Genomic DNA, 22,629 nt, shown 5'->3' with positions numbered 1-22,629 from the left:
TTCTTTGCGAAAGAAATAAGTTATTTCCGCGGTGAGAATGGTGGAATATGTCCATCAATAAATTCACATCCAAAAGCAACCATTTACACCTTACAATTAACAAACATCGTTCATTATATTTTTTAAATAAAAATCGAAAAATGCAATATAAATTTGAAGCCGCGAACTTTCAGTACATGTGACGCCTTTCTTTCCGCTACAGCTGAAAAGTTTGACTTTACGATCATGTGTCAACAAAGCACTCAGGTAAATAACACAATCATGTCAACTTTGTTTCCCTTCAGCCTGTTCTTCCGGCTCCTCTATGCACCACGCGCGCGGGTAACCAAGTTTATTCTGCAATGAGTTCGTGCTGTTGATTTTATACTATCGATAGTACCATCGAATTTTTACTATCGATAGCGCTATCGATAGTATTTTTTACCACCGATAGTTCGATAGTGACTCAGCTATGGATAGTATCGATAGTACCATCGATAGTTCTCCATCACTAGTACGAACACTGCGACTCCATACGCATGAGGGCTGGCGTCAGCGAGCAAATGTATTGTAGCGCGTCCCTGATCTTGCGATGCCCATGCGAGACAACGTGGAATACGAACGGTAGATGGAACATGCCGTTCCGACACCCACTTCTTCCATAATTCCTCGATTTAAGGTGGAAGAGGCTTGTCCCAATCGATGCCTTGTCGCCATAGCCGCTGAAACAGGATACGACCTGTCACGTGAAATGAAGCGACGAAGGCCAGTGGTTCGAATAGCTTGGCGTATGCTTGCAAAACGGTTCGCTTCGTCGACGGTTGAGTGGAAACGAACGTGAGCACGCCTTGCGTAGTGTTGATGACGTCATCTGATGAGCGGTCCCACAGCAGACCTTGGACTAAGAGCTTTGCTCGATGACATTCTCTAGTGAGTGGCCGTCGTTCAAGAACTGGTCGCAGAGAAGGCGGGAGTTGGAGCACCATTTTCTCAATTCCATTCCCGCATCGGTATCGATAGCATTCGCTTCTCGGTAAATCTCCAATGCCTCCTCTTCGGAAGACGCGCCGATGACAAAGTCGTCCACGTAGAATTACCGTTGTAGGCGGGCGACGATGTCCGGGTGCTTCGTCTTCCATGTTTCGAGGTGGTGCTGTAGGGATGCTGGCAACAAGAACGGGCTAGAAGACGCTCCGAAAGGGACCCGGATCATGCGCCACTCGTTGATTGTTGGGATGGGATGCTCATGTGTCGGTAATTGGTCGATCCACAAGAAGCGAAGGGCGTCTCTGTCTTCCGATCGGATCCATAACTGGAGGAAGGCCTTTCGAATGTCCGCGGTGAGAACGAATTTGCTGCTACTAAACTACAAGCGTAGCTGCAGGAGTTCAGGACCCAGCTTGATGCCTTTATCGAGCATGTCGTTCAAAGACGGTTCACCGCGTTCATGCGATGAGGCATCGAACACGACGCGGACCTTTGTAGTAACGGCCTCACGTCGGACTACCGCATGGTGAGGCAGGTAGTAGACAGTCTGTCGAAGGGGTGCCGACGGCACTACTCCTTCCGCAAGGTCTTCTTTGAAGTACTCGCTGATGGTGGCACGGCACTCCTTCAGAACCTCTGGGTGATGCTCGAACCGCTCAAGCTGACGCTTGAGTCTGTTTCAGCCACACTTCGGTTAGTACAAGACGTGAGACCTGGCGTCTTGATCACGAGCGGTACTTCGTAGCGTCCTGCGCTCTTGTGTATTGCGCTACGAAAGTGGACGAGCGCTGGGTGCTGGCTGACGTCGTCTTCTTGTCCGTTAGTTATACCGAAGGCATCCAAGCTCCACATCTCTGATACGTTTCCAGGTCGGACTTCAGTGCGCCTGTCGTCGGAACAAGCCAGGAACAAGGCAGTTGCACTGATGTTACGCGGTGTCGAAGAATGGTAGATGTTAGCGCAATACCTTGAATGACCCAGCCAAATATGGTCTCAACTGCACACAGATTGTCGGTGAAGCGCTCGACGCGTCCGGTCACTACCCTCCAGTAGTGGTCTGGACCGATCAAAACGCTTATCGTAGAGTCTTGAGGTTGGTCCCCTTGAACTTCGTCAGCAAAGGCCAGATTGCGGTCACGCATTATATTGATAAGGTTTGGCTCGAAAGCTGGACCCTTGACGGTTCAGACCTCTGGCACGTCCAGAGCTTCAAGATCGACAACGATCGGCTCAATACGTCCACAGAGCGTGACGTTCACCCTTTGGCACTGGTAATGTCGTGGGTGGTTCGACCAGCCAAATGTATAGATATCCATCTCTTCATATCCAGTGGAAGGCAGGCAAAGCTGCTGCTACAAGTCTTTTTGGATGAATATTCGCTGGCTGCCGGTGTCAAGAAGCAGTCGCACTGGCACACGGCCACGGTTTCCGGATGCCCACACTGTGGCTGTTTGTAACAACACCGGCAACGAACGCGTGCTGTTAGCAGGAGCCGTTATTACGTGCTTTTCTCGCTGTGTGGCCGCCTCTCTGGTTTCAGCTCCAGTCGATTGTGGACTGTCGGATCTTCGTCGGCCCCAGATGTCGCACAGAGCAGAAATATGGCGTCCTGAGCACCGGTCGCACTTAAGCCAGGCTGCGGTTCGGCAACTGCAAGCAATGTGCCTTTGCTTCCCGCACCTGAAGCAGCAGCTATTGCTGGAAAGACGGTGGCGCTTTTCTTCTGCGGATAGCGCGACCCGGCAATCACGCCTCAAGTGGCCTTAGGTGCCGCAGAGGGGACATATTGTCTGTGCAGGCATTGAAGTGGCACCTGGCGATGATGACCGTGTTGTCAGGGCTAGAGCGGACGGTAGATGTGGCGGTGATGAGGTGTCCGCAACCTCGATACTTTGATACCGATGTCTCGATACCGGTGAGACCGGGATGCGTGTGAATAGTCGCCTCGTAATGCTCCAAGAACCCCTGCCACTCACGGTTCCCGCCGCTGAAGACGGGTACTTGAAGTTTCGGCAAGGCGACTCGCAAACCCGGTGCTCGTGGTCTAGTGGGATCGGCGAGGTCTTGGCCGATGGCTTCTGACTAGGCAGCTTCCATGGAGTTGCTGGCTCCGTCAATTGTACCCGCATGCCTCGGCTGGTTGGTTTCGCTGACGGTAGTACCAACCGGTGAATGCGCGTTCATCGCGGACCGAAGCCTGCTGATGGATTTCACGATCTTCTCATGGTAATCCAGAGCGCCCATAATTTCCTCGTCGAACTCTTCACCGTCAAGGGCGTCGGCGACCTGTTTGTCCAGTTCGGCAAGCGCCGAGTCTTTCTCGCGAAGCCCGTCGATGGGCTCCTGCAAGTCGGCGGAAGACGGTATTGTGCCTTGCAGTAGGATCTCGCTGGCCTCGGACAGGAGTCAGGTAGGGGCACCGCGAAGGGCACCTCGATGCCTACGTAGCTTGTCCATCCTCGGTACGGTACGTAGGATGTCGGCCTTCTCCCGGGTTTCGGCACCAATAATGTAGCGACAGAGAAGAGACACCCGTGTCGCCCTAGTTGAACACTTCTTTCTTTTATTGCGTGCTCTCGAGCAGCCCCGCCTTACGCCCGCTTCTTCGCGCGTCTTGTGCGCGGCATGGCGTTTCCCGCCAACGTTTCGCCGCGGTAAACTCAACAGGGTCCGTTGCTGCCAAGGAGCTTCGTCAGCGGCGATATGATAGTCGCGAAGTTTCGGATGAAGCGGCGAAAGTGGGAGCATTGTCCTACGAAACTGCGCAGTCATTTGACGAACTCAGGTTTGAGGAACTCTGTCACGGCCCGAAGCTTGGCTGGATCGAAGAGAATTCCGGCCTTGGACACGACGTAGTCTAGTATCATCAGCTGCCTTGCTGCAAATCGGCACTTCTTGAGATTCAGTTGTAGCCCGGCGTCGCTCGAACGCGTCAAAACATGCCGCAGGCGTTGAAGATGCGTGGAGAAGTCCGATGCGAAAACGACGACGTCGTCGAGGTAGCACAGGCACGTGTGCCATTTCAAGTTGCGCACAACGGTATCCATCATGCGCTCAAAGGTAGTGGGCGCATTACTCAGCCCACATGACGCTGAATTCGTACAAGCCGTTGGGCGTGACAAAGGCTTTCCTCGGTCGAGCGTCATAAGCGTTTGCTGGGCGCCGTCTTGAGGCATGGTAGCTGGCAAGGTACGGGATCAAAGAGCCAGGGGCATCGAATGAGGGCCGAAGTTTTTGTGAAGGCACAGCACTCCCCACCAAATTTTAAAGATGTTTATTAGCGGGCACTCGTCGACGATATGTGAAAGTGAAAGTCAAGGCGGCGCCGACTCTCAGCACGAGCTGCGTTACGGCCGAAAGGAGCGGACGAGGACGACCGACTAGAAAATTGTAAAGACGTTTATTAGCGGGAACTCGTCGACATATTCGACAGCGACAGTCAAGGCTGCGCCGAATCTCAGCACGAGCTGCGTTCTGTCCGAAAGGAGCCGAAGAGGGCTTCCCCCTAGAAGGGACTGGAGAGGACGACCCACTGCACAGTTCCAAGGCTTCGCTACAACATTAATATTTTCCAGGCGTTCAGGGAGCCATAATAGCCCCATTTTATCTACTGTGGGCTCAGAGTCTATCACAACACACCTTCGGCATCGAACCAGAAATTAACAAGTAACGATCTTCACTTTAGCTATCGGTGTCCTGCTAGTCACCTTCCAAACATATTATATTTGAAACTGCCCAATGAAGGTTACGTCTTCAAGGGCTATGATATTCCGGACTGCATCTCTGAAGTCTTGCGCTACGTAAGGACGACTAGCAGGGTGTGCGTGCAGAAAAATAGTCAGCGACGAGCTTATCATTGGGAAGACTAGGCAGGACGATACGGTACTATTTGCTGCTGGTGGAAACCTGAACGTACCTTGGCTCGAAGTCGATCCTTTGTAGCGGAGAACATAAAAACAAAAGTCTTTCGAACGGCCTCATTGTATGAAGCTGCTTGCGAAAGAACCTTTTATGAATGTCATGTAATGAGAGGACTCTCCTTGACGCATGTTATGTAGCGTGACAGACGTGTAGAATCGCGCCAGGCGTCAAAACGTGTGAATTGCACACAGAGTGAGGGGTTAATAGGCCCACCCATTAACAATCTCTCAGGCGTATTTAATCTTCACCATCAGCAAAAGCATCGACAAAGTGAGCAGCTGCGCAGGTTCGCGTGTTGCCTTATGGACGTGTAGTGGGTACTTAGCTGATTTGCAAAAGGATGATTTATGGCGTAGTGCGCACTTCGCAACTGTGCTTGCAGTAGCCATTGTAGGATAGTTTGAAATCACTAATGTTACGCGTACAGACGTTACTTTCCTTGGGGCACGGTTGAGCTGTCCACTGGGAAGCGATGCGAGGATACCGATTGAGAAGGCGATGTGCACGGAGGCCAATTACGCACAATCGAAGTTGTTGAAACGGGGCATTGCGAATCTGTGTTTCATGAATGTCTTCTTAACAGAACACGTTGCGGGGCTAGTTGGTGATACATACTTATTTAAAAATTGTAGCGAGGACCAGAAGAAAGGTACATGACCGGACGGGTGCTGTCATGTACCTTTCTTCTTGTCCTCGTCTAATATAGCGCTACAATTTTTAAATAAATCATGAATGTCTTTAATGAAAATTGTTCGCATGTGATGCAGCAAAGTCTTGTGGAGCAGGTGGCTCGGCCGCGAGCCTCTGGATTCCCGTCGCCACTTCTGCTGTCGGTTCGCGAAACGTTCGCCAGGAAATTGAAAACACCACGTGCCCGGACACTACATGAGACAAGGGACGCTGTGTTGATGCTATACTTTCACAAGACGCCTCAGAGACTAAAACAAGTGTTCCAAACGTTTGGTGTGAACCTAGTGCTATCAACCCGCCTCAAACTATCTGGCCTTTGCACGAGTATCTCAGGCCGTGAGCGCAATTCAGCCTGCAAAACCAGTCACCAAGTAGTTTTCACAAAGTGCAGCGTGGGGGCAGTTTTATTGCGATAACAATTATATGGACAGTCTCGACGGGCTTTTGCCTTCGCCGTTGCCGTCGCCACCGCCGTCATGTCCTTCCGCTTTGAAGTCCAAATTGATAAAATCCCCCGTGCATCTTACGTTCTACCGCGGCTAAAGGCGAGCGAGCGGGGGCGACGAACGCGGCCAAAGCAGAGATACAACGAGCCATCCCGTTTCCGTCGCTCGAAGGGTGCATGCGATAACGTCGCCCCGCTCGGAAGGCCTGCCTTTGAAAGAGACAGGAAACGCCCCACCCATCTGAGCATGAAAGAAACGCCAGGCCTGCGCGGAAAGCGCAGCACAGTCACAGCGAAAGCTCGAAGAGCGGCATTTCTAGAGCCCCTTATAAACTCTCTTGTGGCTACTAATACAACTACACTAGCAACGTACCCACCACGCTACAAATCATAATTTTTGTGAAGTTGTGAAGCACCCACCATGATATTACTAGTCATTCTGCGGAGAAGCGAGGTACCATCTCTGAGGCATTATGTGCAGTTTCTTGTTGCGACGGCTGATGACGATGAAGAATTATGACTGAGCATATTGTAATGGGTTGGAAGCTTTAAATTACCCACTAGTTACGTAATTCGCATTGTGTGACGCCCCGTCGTTATTTCACTCTCCCACCACGCTTTATAACGTACGCTAACGTGAGAAAGAGATAGAGAGAGGGAATTACTTTATTGAGACTCTGAGGAAATGGATCCTGGGAGCCTTATGGGCTTTCTTGGCAACCAATAGAAGTGCTCTTGCGAGGAACCTACTACGCTATAAATCATAATTTTTGTGCAGTAGGGAAGGAGCTACTATGCTGTGGCTAATGACGATGAAGAATTATGGCAGAGCCCTTTGTAATGGGTTGGAAGCATTCAACAACCTACTCGTTGCGCAATTCGCATTGGTACTTCACAAAAATGATGATTTGTGGCGTAGTGGGTACGTTGCTAGTGTAGTTGCATTAATAGCCACAAGAGAGTTCATAACGGGCTCTAGAAATGCCGCTCTTCGAGCTTTCGCTGTGACTGTGGTGCGCTTTCCGCACAGGCCTGGCGTTTTTTCACTCTTCTACAACGCTACATTACATATGTTAATGTGGTTCCTTCCCGACATGAAGCCTGTATAGTTTCTTTTTGCACAGCAGTTTCAAGCACCGGCATGGCTCTGAGGTTGAATACTGGGCTCCCACACAGAGGGCCCAGGTTCGAACCTCGTTCCATCCTGGAATTTTCTTCTTATTTAATTTTTTTTCTTATTTCGAGCGATAGTGGTTACGGACACCGGCGGCGGCGGCGGACAAATAAGACGCCAAAAACGGCCCTTGTTGTGATAAGAGTATGAAGTTGGGCATGTTGGTAATGCATAACTGATCACGTAGCGCAAAATTTGAGACAGGACAAGAGAGGGGGACGACGACGAAGCGCTCGTCTTCGTCCCCCTCTCTTGTCCTGTGTCAAATTTTGCGCTACATGATCAGTCTTGTTGTGATCTCATAACAGCTTTTGCTGTAAAAAGACGCGAAAACGCGCGGTGGGGGGGGGGGGAGTGTCGCGAGGAGCACCTTGAACTTTGAATCTAAGGGCGTCGTCGCGATCGCTGGCGCGCGCGCTATCTCGAAAGCCACCACAGCGGGCGGCTCGCATAACTTTCTACGTGCTGCGCTCTCAACGCGAAGTGACTATGCGGAGAGCATCGCTCCCTGGAGCGGCCGTATTCTCTTACACCAGCGTTTTGTAGTTACGCGAGAACGGATACAAAGCAATTAGCTGCCATCCTCACTTCGTGTAACACTACAATATGTTGCTATCGCATTCATTGGTTCGCGTTTGCGGTGAAACTGTGACTTTTTTTTCAATCCCCACGACTTGCGGGAACGTTTATATCGGCCAGACGGGGCAGTGCTTGAATGAACGCCTCGAAGAACATATATATAATGTACTATTAGAGTCAGGCATCAGCCTACCGTTGTATGTGAAGGCATGCAGCGGTTTTGAGCCTTTGTCAGGCCCCGGAACCTGAACGCCAGTTTGGGTTTCAATAGGGAGCCTACATGACCGCCGTTCATGTAGGCTCCCTAGGTTTCAAGGAACATGCGCGCTCGTAGCGGTTGCCGGGCATCCTATGATCTGGTTGAACGAAGTGAGGTTGATGTGATGTTCGCATTTGTTGTCTTTCACCAGTTTTTACAAATGAAGAAATTTGATTGATCTGTGAAGAACTTTTCCTTTCTTTGTTTTTCTTTATTTCTTATTTTGTGAACTATACATCGGGCGAAGCGCGGGAACTGGTTTACTTGTGTTCGTAGTGCTTGCCACCGCTCACCCTTGCCACTCGCTCAGCGATATCGCAAGTTAGATCGCACTCGGTTATATCGCTAGGTTGGCGTGCCAAGTATGAATACGGGAAAGATAAGACATTCGATGTGGCGTGCAGCGAACGCAAGCCACAGTGAGCCACGTCGAGCAGGTCAACCATGCATTAGTCGAAGGAGGTTAAATCGGGGCATCACATGTTTAGTGCGGCTTTGTGGTGTTTTGACCAAGGAATTTCCACTTCCGCGAAGGTTTTCCAGATTTCCTAGTGACAACGGGCGAGAGCGAGTATTTGGGTCCATTATTTGAGCGGGTATTCATTTTGCATGAGTACATGAGTAAACCCACTTTTTTGCAAGCCTGACTGGGCTGTCATAAGCGCAGCGTCGCTAGACTAATTCGTCATGACGGCAGCCTACCTGCTGCCGGCAAAATGCGTTTAATGAAAGGCTTGAATGCGTGTTGGTTCGCCTACATAATTTGTTCATCTGTTACTTTTGGCATGTAGTTCAAACGATGTCAAGGAATTATAGACTCCTTCCTGTTCATGGAAATGCATGTAGCCAGTTGGGCACCTTGTGGGCCTTTGCCTCTAACCCCAGGCAGCACACAACGTCGGGCCGATATTGGTTTTACGGTGGCTGTGCGCGGCCCCACCTCGGGCCAGCATTGCCAGCCTGGCGCCGATATCGGCGGAGCCGTTGACTTTTGCCGGCAAAATTGGGCCGGTTTTGCCGCCTTTCAGCCGATGTTGGTCATTCACCGGCAACATTGGGCCGAGTTATCCGGCTTTCTGCCGTGTTCCCGCCGATATCGGCTTAGCCGATTTCTTTCACCGGCAACATTGGGCCGAGTTTGCCGGCGTTTCGCTGTTCTTCCGCCGATATCGGCTTAGCCGATGGCTTTCACAGGCAACATTGGGCCGAGTTAGCCGCCGTTTTGCCGTACTTTCGCCGACATCGGCCGAGCCGATGGTTTTCACCGGCAACATTGGGACGAGCATGCCGTCATTCTGCTGTGCTTCAGCTGACATCGGCGGAGCCGATGGTTTATCGACGATGTTGGAACTTTCTCGTCTCCCTTCAGACAGTTATACATTCCCTGTTGGGACCGTCCTCCTGCGTCGCGGCGCTCCAAAAGTCCTCGTCACCGACAGAGGTACGGCTTTTACGGCAGAGCTAACGCAAACCATCTTGAAATAGAGCAACACAAGTCACCGACGGACATCACCCGCAGGCGAATGGCCTCACCGAGCGGCTAAATGAAACCCTCGCCGACATGCTGGCAATGTACTGTACGTCGAACACATGACATGGGACGGCATAATATCTCCGCACATAACCTGAAGTTAACACGGCAGTGTACGAAACGGCGCACATATGACGCCGTTCAAACTAGTTCACGGAAGCCCCTCAACGACGCTGGACGCCGTGTTGCTGGCCGTCAGTGACGAGAATAACCTCGACGTTGCGCTCTACCTTTAGCCCGCCGAAGAAGCTCGGCAGCTCGCCCGCCTAGGATACAATCGTAATGCAATAGAGCATTAGGCGCTTGAATATTTGTAGCTTAAGCTGTAGAATACCGCTACATGGATTGCTGTACTAGCACAAATAACAAAGTTCATACCGTGCTAATGCCGCACGTACGACTCGGGGCGCGAAGTATCGCCGACTGAATAGCTTGCATTCTCTTATTAGTTTCTGCTATGACAATGACTAACAACTATCACTAGCACAGTCACTTTTCTACCAAAAAAAAAGGTGGTCTTTAGAAGAATAACTGACTGAAATTAGATGGCCACTTCGCTGACCAGTTGTTCAACGCTATCAAAAATGTTGAAACGGTATAACACATACCATTAACTTCATGGGCCAAATTCGAAGTACTTCTGTTTCGTAAATGTTTTTGCCACTGGTCGGCCGACTTCACTAATGTATCTAGCATCAAAATTCACCCAAACATTCCCGCACGAATGCTATCAGCGGAAGAAGTTTTATGTGAATACTAATTCTGTGCATAAATCGAGCATGCCATCATATTTATAGCGCTATATCCTTTCAGCCGCTAAATGCGTGGCGCCAGCGCTCATATACTACACGGACAGTTTCCGATCTCTGTGTTTACACATATTTACTCACGCGCGTGTTTAGGTGAAGCGTAACAAGCGCATTTGCTTCAGTGATGTCACATAATTTTACTTTATGAAAATAGTAAAAAGCTCAGCAAGGCTTGTTGCTGAGCTAGTTGGTTCATTACTTGAGAAAAATAGGTATGGTGCAAAAAAAACCGGGCGAAGTGAAGACACGTTTTGTCGTTTGAATGTTTACAAATCAACTAGCCCGTTGACCATCTTTAACGAACTGACAAACACGTGTTTGCCACGTGTTTGTCAGTTCGCATTTGCACTTCGTTGCCGTCCATTTTGTGACCATACATATCTTTTTCAAGTAAAAATCTCGCTCAACAATTGCTTCCCACGTGCTTTCAGAAAGAGTCGCATAAAATTATGATGCGGCTCCAACGTGGTGTACGTTTTCATGTAGCGACATGTGGCAACAAGTGGTGCATCGAAAATTCGACGAACGCCTTTCTCAAACTGCATGCCCATAGACATGCTGGGGGGATCGCACACCATTGTGGTAGGCTGAGCCGTGCTTTCAAGAAGGGAGAATTCGCATTTTTTTCGTCTTCTTCAACCTCTACCCCCCCTGCCTCCCTCCCTTCCCCTCGTTCAGCGTCATTGTCGCGAAACTCGCTTGACCAGGCAGGCAGGGTAGGGTAGCCGTCCAGACGGAGGGACAGTCGTAGCTGCGGGAGCAGGTTTTTTTCACTCCGACCAGCAGAATTCTTCAAGAAGCGCGGTGTGTGGACATGTGTGGTGGAAAGTCAAAATCGTGCACGAGACGGATACGCGGCAGGATTCCGGCATTGTTTTTGGGCAGAGATCACAGCAGCGAGAAACCAGTGGCCCCCTGCTTCCATGTTGAACTCGCTCACCTCATATAGGGCCGCGTGTTCATTACTGTTACGTGTCATCAGATTTTTGTTCTATTCTTATCGTGTATTCTCTATTGGCCATCGTGTTTTGTGTATTCTGATATGGTGCGCTTGCATTTTTTATTCGCTCGTGTTTTTAGCTATCCAACGGGCACACGTGAGTGGTTTTTATGCACGATTCCTTTCTGTTACAATCTTATATTTAGATTAGGAATGCGTGCGTGTCTATCTTGTTTAGATGTAGAGTTCATGGGATCTTGTGGTACCGCTCGCAATGTTTCTCGCGTCGCGTGCAGCAGTTTATCCATCTTTCTGGCCCTTAAGATATCACTGAAAAAATTGCAATTCCCGCTTAAAGGATAACGCTAATTTAATTGCCAGTCATGTGTTGCGAATGACTACCGTTCCTTGATGAACTTAATAAACGTGGGGGGGGGGTGCTCCTCTGCTCGTAATTAGCTCACGCGTATACACAATCTTCTAGTCTAGTCGCCACTCTTAATCTCGCTTTTTCGGCAAGCCGCCTAACATTATCTTTCTTTTCTTCGGGTCCGTCTTTAATCCTACTTTAATGTTGGCTTCGTTTACATCTCCAGAATTTTTCTCGTGATTCGGCACCGTCGTTACTGAAAAGCGCGATATCGTCCGCAAAACGCAAGTAGCTAAGATATTCTTTGTTAATCCTTATTCCTATTTTTGCCCGTTCTAGTTCTTTCAAAATTTATAGTGAATGTGCCGCGCATAACGTTGAAGAGATTGTAACTCTTCGCATACGCGTGCGCACAGTGGGGCAGGGGGGCGGCCGGCCCCCGTAGTCACCTAAGAAGAGGTGGGCGCAAGGTCTGCCAAACACATTGACTTAATAGGGAGGGGGGGCGATGAACCTTCGCCCCCCCACCCCCTCTGAAGGAGAACCCTGCTCACGCCTATGATTTTGCGCCTAATCCCATTCTCGATTAGGATTGTCCCGCTTTTTTTTAGGAATACGGTGGCTGTGGGGTTGTTTTAGATGTTGGCTACGGTATCTACAGATGTTTAGATATTCCTTTATGGCATAATTATTCGGGAACTGCTGGCGTGTGTTCATATCTGTGAATAAATTTGTGTTTATCACCTTGCAAATGTGTTGCTCCTTAATTTCTCAGACGCATGCGTAGTTGGTGCAGCAGGCCTTTCATCAATTTAGTTGTGTTAGAGAGAATATTGACTTTCGTTCTCGGCCTTGCACGGTTCGACAGAATTGTGGGTCTTAATCGCACACTAAGACATCAGTGGAGCAGTCGTTCTAATTAGGAAGCATTTTTCGAATATGGCACCAATGGCAGTCGATGAATGTCGTTGGGCCGCGAATGGTCTATTTTAGCGCTGCTGATTTACGGTACAGTAACCACAGTAATACCGAACTGCCGTGGTCGGCACGCAGCCATTTTACTTGATAACACATGTATCAGCCTGCCTGATCAGGTTACTTTACGCATCGAGCAACTACCGCCGGTGTCTCCATATAAAACTAGCTACGTGCAGACCACGGCGGTGCAGTACTACCGTACTTAACGCACGGTAAGCCACCACTGCTAAAACATAATAACTGGTGTAAACGGTCACGCCGGCGGCTACCTGGCGTCGGCGGGGCCGACACCGCGCCAGCACCGGCTAGCATACATAGGCCCAATGACGGCTTGCCATCATCGGCCGAATAACGGCAGGCCCGTCTCGGACCGACGCTGGATAGCCCACGTCGGCCCGAAGCCGGCAAGCCCGCATCGGCCCAAAGGCGGCTAGCCGACGTCGGGCCGATGTGGGTGAAAGTAGCGCGAGCGTGATTTGCCGACGTGGGGCCAATATTGCTGCCGTCATTTGCCGACGTTGGGCCGAGATCAGTCCAATGGCGGCGTGCTGCCTGGGACACTGTCACTGAAATATATGCAATGGACTCACTGATGCTTTTAGAAATCGTTTAACAGGAAATGTCCCTGAAGCGAACGTTTTCTCACGTGGAATTTTCTTCGCCAAGGCACTGCTGCAGCCCTGACGAAGACAAGTCAACTTCCCGAAACATGGTCTTCAGCGACATTCCCTGTTCAACGATTTGTCGTCGCTTCACGCCTCCATCTTCCCCTGAACTTCTGTCTTGTTTGGTACTCAAGTTCTGTCAGAAAATTATGTGCGCCGTCATAACAGACGTGATTGGGTCAAGTGCGACGTGGCCTGCTCTTGATTGTTAATCATTGTCGTATTGGTTTGGATATTCTGTGTTCAATGTTTGCTCATTATGTCCATAGTTCACTTGTGAGTTAAAGCTGCTTTTGCAGATTCACACAACGTGTATGTCTGCGTTTTAGCACGAAACGTGTGATTAACAACAAAATATTTAAATTTTACTCCTGTTAATCGAGTTTTCTCTTGTTGAAAAATCGGTCAGCTTTAAGTTTGTACACTTAGCAACACACGAACGAAATAAAAAAAATGTTAACTAAATTTAAAGAACGCCCGCGTCGCCCGCACGGCCAGCGCACCTGCAAGAGGGCACGGGCGCATTCCGCTCTCATGCGACGCTGTGCGAAGTGGGAAAGGAAGGCTTCCGCGGCAACGCTCCTCCTCTCAGTTTCGCACCCTTTCCCTCTATTTTCCGACCTCACCAGTAACGTCATGAAAGAAATGTTTCGTTTGTGAATTATTTCTAGTTGGATATACCCGGCAGCCGCCAGTGGTGGAAGCGGCGCTGCCGCAGCGTATCAGCATGCGGTAGCGTGTCCCATGGGGGATATGGGGAGTTTCCGCCCCCTGCCTTTGTTTCGCCAATCCAACATTTTAGGCAGGGGAAAGTCAAAGATTGAGGGTGAAATGCTTGAGGCGTACCACATCAAAAAGAATGGGCAGGTTTGTATAAGTGAACCTTCTGTTCATGTCACAGATAAAGAGTGGCTGTTTCTTTTGTAATAATACACGTTGGGCTAGGCTATGGTGTCAGCCATGTTCTTTATTTAGGACACCCTCATCTTCCTCGTCTTCCCTCAGTCCTTCTCTAACTTCTTCACCAAGTCCACGTACACTCCCCCTCTTTGAAGACTCATCCCTCCTGGGATGATACATGAAGACGTTTCCAACAGTCGCAAACTCCAGCACACCGTCACCGTTTACGTAACCAACCCTCTTGAGAACGCCTTGTTGCACTGCAGTCTGCACCACTCGATAAGGTCCCAAATACACCTGCTTCGTGCCGGGAAGGCCCTTTCTGACGAGTATCAGATCGTTCAGCTGTATCTTAGGTATCCGCGTGTTGTGGCGGCGGTCGAAGTTTCTCTTCATATCTTCCCGATATCGCTGGTATGCTTCCGAAGTTTTTCGCTTTTCGCACAATTGCAGACGGTCCGCAATTCGAAGCTGTTGATCAGCAGGAAGCACTGGCGCCTTTCCGAATGCCGCAAAATACGGGCTACAGCCGATGCTCGCAGTGTGCGATCGGTTGTGATGAGCAACAGCTGCCTCCAAGCAACATTTCCATCCGCCTTGAAAGCTTGGGTACATTGAAATGAACTGCTTCAAATCTCGTATTATTCTTTCAGCCATGCCATTTCCTGCAGGATGGTACGGCGCGCAGCGTCGCAAAGTAACTCCACGTTGCTTCGCCCACTCTTGCAAACGCTGGCTTAGAAACGCTGGTCCATTGTCTGATATCGCTACTTTTGTACTCTTAAACATCTCACGGCTCAAGAGAGCAATCACACTATTCGCGTCTTCTCTTCCCGGCCGTGCAGCCACTGTTCTTGTGCACTGGTCTATTGCCACTAGGAAAGACTGTGTTCTTCCTACTCCAGCAGCCTTTTTCTTGAGCTCTGCAAAATCGACGTCGACAACTTCAAACGGTATGTCGGAGTGTTGAGGCAAGACCATCTCGTCCGTTCTCTGAAGGTACTTGGCTTTGTGAACTTGACATTGATGACAAGACTGAACATACCGCTGGACGTCATCTTTCATGTGTTTCCACTGGAAACGTTGATGGATCTTGCGATAAGTCCTCCAAAAGCCATCGTGTCCGCCTGAGTGCGGGGAGTCGTGATAAAGTTCTAAGATTCGAGGCACCATTGTTTCGGGGACTGCGAACTTTCCGTTGAGGAACTGGAGTTCTTCAGTTCCCTCCCACAACAGGTTTGCGTTGATGTTTTCTTGATCAGGAATGACCGCAAGTCTCGAAAGTGCATCTGCATCCTTTAGGTGCTCCCCAGGCCTGTGATGGACCACGAATGTAAACTGCTGGAGTTCGGCCACCCACCTAGCGATCTTTCCTCTAGGCTCTGCGAGGTTAAGGATGTAAGTCAAGGCTTGATGATCCGTGAAGAGCGTGAAGCTCCTGCCATCCAGGTAAGGTCTAAAATAGCGTACGGCCATTAGGACTGCCAAGGCTTCTTTTTCTGTAGTCGTGTAGTTAAGTTGCGCTTTCGAGAAGGTGTACGAATAGTATCCGACGACCCTCTGTTGCCGGCTCCGCGGACAGTCGGCATCTCTTTGGTAAAGCACTGCACCTGTGCCATAATAAGAAGCGTCGGTGTTCAGCTCGAAGGGCAACTTGAAGTCTGGAAGAGTGAGAACTGGATCAGATGAAATGATGCTCACAAGGCTGTGATAAACGGAATCACACTCTGCTGTCCACTGAAATGGAACATTCTTCTTAGTCATTTCTGTGAGGCATTTAGTTTTTGTCACATAATCTCTAATGAACGACCGAAAATGCCCGGCCAAACCCAGAAATACCCGCAAAGAGTGTAAGTCATACGGCTTCTGCATTTTTGCTATTCGTTCTACGGATTCCTGTTTCGTTGTCTTGGTTTGGCCATCAAATACTCTACCCAGAAACACAACTTTTCTTTGGAAAAACTCACTCTTCTTCTCGTTAATCTTGAGCTCGGCATCACAAAGTGCTTGAAGTACTCTAGCAAGATGGTTTGAATGTTCATCCTCGTTGCGGGAATAAACAATTATATCGTCAATGTAGACGTTACAAAACTTCCCAAGAAACGGTCGCAAAACGTCATTCATCATCTTCTGGAACCAAGCGGGTGAGTTCTTCCATCCAAATGGGAGTCGATTATACTCGTCGATTTCAAAGGGCGTTATGAATGCAGAATATTTCTTGTATTTTTCAGATAGCGGAACTTGCCAAAAACCTTTGCATAAGTCAATGCGCGAGAACACTCTGCATCCACCCGTTTCATCTATGATAGAGTCTATACGTGGCATAGGAAACGGAAAAAGCTCTGTCTACTTATTAATTTGTCTATAGTCTGTGCAGAGTCTAAGACTTCCATCTTCCTTAGGTGCAATGGTGATGGGCGACGCGAATGGAGATGTGGATGGACGAATGATCTGTGCATCCAACATCTTTTGGATCTCGTTCTGAAGCCACATTCTTTTCTCCCTTGACATATTGTAGGGCTTTTTTCTCACCACCGTCGTATCATCTAGCTTCAATAGTACCTCAAACTTTGTAGTTGCCGTAGGATATCCTTTCAAGCATATCAATTCCGGGTAAAGCGTCTTCACATCTTCACCTGACGATGGCTTCCTTAGAGTCCTCGAAGGTGAAGTTGAAGTTGAAGCGTTGAGGCTGTGGCGCTTTTCTTCTGTAGTCACTTCTCCGGTCCAGTAGATGTTAAGGTGAAGGGCACTGATGGCTGGACGTGAAAGGAGTAATTCATAGGGCACTCCGTCCAATACCAGTGCTTGCGCAGCGACAGTGTTTCCGAGACACGATATCGTAACACAAGTCCATTTATCGTGAACATCTCGCCTTCCATCGTATCCGTGTACACGGCTCACACAGGAACTATACGTGGCTGCGCCAATTTGTAATAATACACGTTGGGCTAGGCTATGGTGTCAGCCATGTTCTTTATTTAGAACACCCTCATCTTCCTCGTCTTCCCTCAGTCCTTCTCTAACTTCTTCACCACGTCCACGTACATCTTTCAGCGAGCGGCTGATTATCAGTGAATGTTTCTTTCAGGGAATGGTTCATTATCAGGCGGATGATAGGTCTCGGTTGTAGCTTGTGTGATTTCGCGGACTAGGGGATTTGAGTGTACGCGGATGCGTCAATAAAGTGGTTGAAAGTCCGCCGATGGTGTAAGATTGAATGCGTCTTCTTCTCCATCTTTGTTTTAATGTTTCGCTGGTTTTTCACATCTGAACAAGGCCAAAGCTAGTGTGATGTGCAAGGAATTGGCGCTTCATAAACTCTGAAAGGCCATCAGTGCCTCGAAGCGATCCGCGCTGTCTGCGCTTTTCAGTATCAAAACACATAAGGTCGACATGCAATTCAGGTGTATTGTTAGCGAACGAGAATCGCGGCACCAGAACGTGAGCAAATATTTACTGAAGCATATTAATGCGCTTACGGTAGATTATCTTTTTTCCGTTAAGTCAAATGATGTTGCGCAGCACTTACAAGGCTTAAACGATGGGGGAAATGCCTCTATTATAATGTTAAAAAATATATATTATTCTGTACCCCATGCAGAGATATTTTACTTGTTATAAACTGCATTGAGCACAATGGTGTTGTCGCCTTTGAGAGCGCCACCGGCATTTCCTCTGACAACTTAATAACGTTGCTTGATTTTTTTCTGTGCTCGACGTTCGTATGTTATGATAATTGGTTTGATATTCAACAAAAAGGGATCTGCATAGGTTTATGCGTGGAGCCTGTTTTGTGTTATATGATTTTAGCGGATTTTGGCAGAGACGTTGGTCAGATTATTGACGCTGCGAAGGTGAAGATTTTAAGGGCGGAGCATTTCAGGCGCCGGGGCTGTCGTATGCCGTGGCCGTCTCATGTAGCTTGGCATAACGTTGGCAAAACCACGTATTGCATAGCCACTCGTGGCATCCTGAGCGCGCGCTCGCGCCAAGGAGAAGTCTTCCTCTTGTTCTTCGAGCGCCTTGAACATGATATCAACTGCGGAGCACTTTAGGGGCCCGATCTATCGTATGCTATCGTCGTTTGGCGTAACGCGGACGTATAAAATAGAAAAAAAGAGGAAGCAAGCGAGAAATTATATCTTTCTATTTCTTGTTTAGGAAAAACAAACAAAACATAGAAAGAGAGAAAAAGAAAAGGAAAAATAGGAAGAAAATGGAAATGATATAATAATAATAATAATAATGTTTGGGGTTTAACGTCGCAAAACCACGATATGATATGAGAGACGCCGTAGTGGAGGGCTTCGGAAATTTCGACCACCAGGGGTTCTTTAACGTGCACCTAAATCTAAGTACACAGGCCTCAAAAATTTTCGCCTCCATCGAAAATGCAGCCGCCGCGGAAAATGGAAATAAAGCAAAACTGCTAGCCGGCCTAGCCCGTGTGTGCTCCTTTCTTCGTCCTTGTTTGTTTCGCGCAAGTGGCTAAAAGACGGAAATAAAGAGAGGAAAAAAGACAGAAAAAAAACTGGACAATAGAAAAAGAAAGCAAGAGAGGAGGTAAGAAAGACAAAACCGAAGAGAAACAAAGAATGCTGCCTAGCTCCGCACTTCCTTCAGGCTTGGCACCACCAGTGCGATGCTGCCTAAAATGTTTTTAGTTATGTTCATGACTTTTTGGTCATTTTTAAAGCTAACATTCTTTGACAACCACTAACTCCGTGGATGAAGTTTTAGCTCTTTTTAGACAACATGCCAAATGGCTTTCTTTCACGCATGGGCTTCCTGTTGACGGTGATTTGTAGTTTTTAGACCCGAGCCTCCCTTTCTTGGAGACGCACTCATGTTAGGCTGCGTCCGCGTTCATGCAAGGCGCTTTCACCTTTTGATGCTTCCCATTCTAAACTTGTCAAGAGGGCCGTCGCTTGCATGTGCCTTGAAGGAGCACTGGCGAGATGTTGTACTTATAAAATGCAGGAAAGTTTCAACTGTCAGACCACGCGGCTGCGTTCAGCTGCCAACCCTAGTTCGGTCGTTCTCGCAGTTTCAGAAACCCCGCTTCAAAAAGTGAAGGGTTCGACAGGAAACAGGCAGCCGGTGGAAAAAAAAAGGCCAATGCTTATGCCATACTTGCACATGGCTGCTCAAAACCTTAAGATCGTGGCTAACAGGTACACGGTACCTTTGGTACGCTCTAAACGCGCTAACCGACAAATATGAGTTTATGCACCTATAAAGGAAGAATTACATTAGCTTTAAATGAATAAATTCTAAACTTGGTAACCCTTACAATCGGTGCACAAAATCACATTATCGGTCACCACGTTTAGCATGCGTTCTCGGCGCCTCGCAAGTTGGCTGGCCCCTGCCCACGAATTTATAGTGCGCCGAGGCCCTCCCGACGTAGGAAGCGGCACGCAAAGCCGTATGTCGCCTGCTCGGTTTGCGTGGCTCAGTTGTGGCAGGGTTTACATCGGCCAAACAGGCTGGTGTATAAACGTGTATAAAAGTTAGGGAGGCATGAACTTTCCTCATAAACAATTTTTAAGCACATTTGCTTGTGCATTGCTGTTCCTGCAAGCGTGAGCCTGGATTTTCCTGTTTATTCGCCCTTGGTAAATGTAATGATACCCTAGCGCGTAAAATCATGGAAACGTACTACATCAAGAAGAAAGATATGTTTATTTAATTGCACATCTCTTGTTCTGCGTGGTGGCGACTTTAGATTCTTTCGATCTTTTCTAGATGAGATGGTTCTGGTCACTCTTCTGATCGAGTGCATTTTGGGCAAGCGTGTGCGGCGATGTGCTTTGCGCATGGTTGCTACGGATATGTATGTCGCTGAGAATAAGGTTAGCTTGGTCATTCCACGCCGAACGTCCCATTCATTTTGGCGACCATCTGAAATATGATCAAAAATTGTGCTGATTTCTTGTATTGAAAACAGTAAATTGCTACAATATTTCTGAGAGAACATATTTTTGGTCACGTGGGAGCGTTCCCGAATTTCGCAGAATGTCGTCTGAGCGACGCTTCTTATAAAATTATTTCTCAGAGTATCGTTTCTTGTTTCAATGCCAAACTTGGTTTACGTATTGAACAAAAGAGTTCGCGTGAGATGCTGGAGTCTCATTACTGCATTTTTTCTGCCATATAAACTTCCCAAAATTTGAGAAAGTGTTCTACGTTTGCATTTTTACCTTGTAATACTGCACCATATATGAATATCTGAGTAAGCAATACTAGCTCTACGGAAGGTATATTTTTGGGCAAAAATATTTTCAGACCACTGAAGTTTGTAAATCTTACGAGAAAAAATCAGATTTGGGAAATCTTGATTTAGGGCCACAATGAAACGCGATTTACACAACTTGGTGCTACAAAAAAACATCAGCTTTATACTTCAATAAAAAGCAAATAAATAGTTCTCTTATGGCAACTGCAATTTTTGGTTTAAGGAAGAAAATAATTTGTGAAGTTTGCCACTGACGCCGATGGGCAACTTCAATGACGAAACCGCCGTTTGAATTAATGGAACATAGCCGTGAATGGCGAACTTCCAAAATTATTTTCTTCCTTAAAACAAAATTTGTGATTGTAAAAGTTGCCATAAAAACAATTCTTGATTTAATTTGGATTAAGGTAGAAAGCTGTTTTTTAATTGGAGCACCACGTGGTGTAAATCGAGTCTCAATATGGCCCAAACGGAAGATTTTCACATATATGTGATTTTTTCTAGTAAGATTTTCAAACTTGAGTGGCTTGAAAATATTTTTATGGTAAAATATACCTTCCGCAGAGTAAGTATTGATTACAGGGATATTCGTACATAGCGCAGTCTTACAACGGAAAACAATGCAAACAGTACAATTTGAAAAAATTCTGGAGTCGTATAAGAGAGCAAAACTGCATTATATAATTGAGATTCCAACTTCTTGTGAACATGATTTTGCTTAATACGTAAACCGAATTTGGCATGGAAACAAAAACGATACTGACGACATTTTGCGGAATTCAGAAAGCGCCCACATCGCCAAAAATGTTTGCTCTCCAAAATTTTCTAGCAAGTAACCGTTTTGAATGCGAGATAGCGCAATATTTATCACTCACATTTGAGACGGTCGCCAAAATGGCTGGGACGTTTGGCGTGGAGTGACCTAGTTGCGAGTTACGCCCTTTTCTGTTGTGTCTTGAATCGTTCCTTGAAGGCACGTGTTTTTTTTTGTATTTCAGTAAGCATGCATCAACTACCACAAGAACGAGTTTTACTAATAACTCACCTGCGTAGCGACACATCAAAAGGAGCAACGTGGCAAATAACATAAGCATAATTTTCTCAGTGTTGTATGCCAGGCACATTTGGACCATGGAAGGAGAGTTGCTTAGGCGCAGGTGCGACTTCTTATATATGCACCAGAGAATAACACGTACGCAGGTATTTTCAGTTCCTATGATTTCGCGCCTTGTCAGAGAGCCAGAGATATAATTGTTGTGTGATATATGGCGACTTCTTTCGGTCAATGTTACGAGCGTAAGGTCATGTAACGGAAGGGAAGCTTGAAGGTGAGGCGTCGCTTTTCGCGCAGATTGTCTGAGCGTCGCGTGCACAATGCACACTACAATGACATTTGGCGTCTTGATGCCGACGTACTGTCGGCGTGAAATGAAACTCAAACACCGGCAAGCCTTCGCAATGGTATAGCGCGCTGTCTTGTCATCACCATTGACAGGCTTGCGTGTCCGATTTGGCCGCAGTGCGCATATCCACGCCTGTCCATGATGATAACTATACCATTGCGAAGGCTTGCCGCTGTTCGGGTTTCATTTGACGCCGATGGTACACCTCAGTCCGTATGCTGTATTTTGGTGTTTGCGAGTTTGAAAAGTAATGGTGTAATTAGGCCATTTCGCTATAAGGTGGCTGGGCTTAGTTATAATGCTGAAAATTATCAAGCATGAAAGCGAAATAATGACATTGAGTAGGGCTCATTACAGACGCTTACAGCCATTGCAGACTACAAAACAGCATCTCATGCAACCAAATTTTCATGGGTGGTCTACATTCACAAAATGGACAAACCGCAGCAGATGTATCGGCTCGGTATGCTAACAATGCAGTTTTCACTGGGGCTGTTGTTTCGGAAGTAGGTAGACAGAGCAAAACTTGGTTCAAGTGAAATAAAAGACATAGGCGTTCGGGGTAGATTGGAGGCATTTTTATTGTTAAATTTTATCTTTCTTGCTGTTCACTGAGCAGATTTTATTTAGCGCAAACCGAAACACGCACACGAGAAGGAGCATACAAGCACATAAGGCTTTCTCGCGTCCGTGTTTCGGTTCACGCTGCATCAAAACTGCTTCGATGATTAACCGACATTCCCACATTTCAACCCTTG

At 47.8% G+C, this 22,629-nt stretch overlaps 1 protein-coding gene across 1 annotated transcript in view; it reads right to left on the bottom strand.

The window, feature by feature from the left end:
• LOC119394493 (venom metalloproteinase antarease-like TtrivMP_A) overlaps positions 1-21,633 on the bottom strand; it is a 208,404-nt gene extending 186,771 nt beyond the window's left edge. Inside the window, exon 1 of the mRNA XM_037661798.2 lies at positions 21,514-21,633. Within this exon, the coding sequence (XP_037517726.1) occupies positions 21,514-21,601 (88 nt within the window). The 5' untranslated portion in view covers positions 21,602-21,633. The remainder of the gene's footprint in view (positions 1-21,513) is intronic.
• Between the last annotated feature and the right edge of the window lie 996 nt (positions 21,634-22,629).

Source organism: Rhipicephalus sanguineus, chromosome 5, assembly GCF_013339695.2.
Source record: "Rhipicephalus sanguineus isolate Rsan-2018 chromosome 5, BIME_Rsan_1.4, whole genome shotgun sequence".
NCBI lineage: Eukaryota > Metazoa > Arthropoda > Arachnida > Ixodida > Ixodidae > Rhipicephalus > Rhipicephalus sanguineus.
Note: the sequence above shows the minus strand (reverse complement) of the source record. Positions and strands in the feature narration are given on the sequence as shown.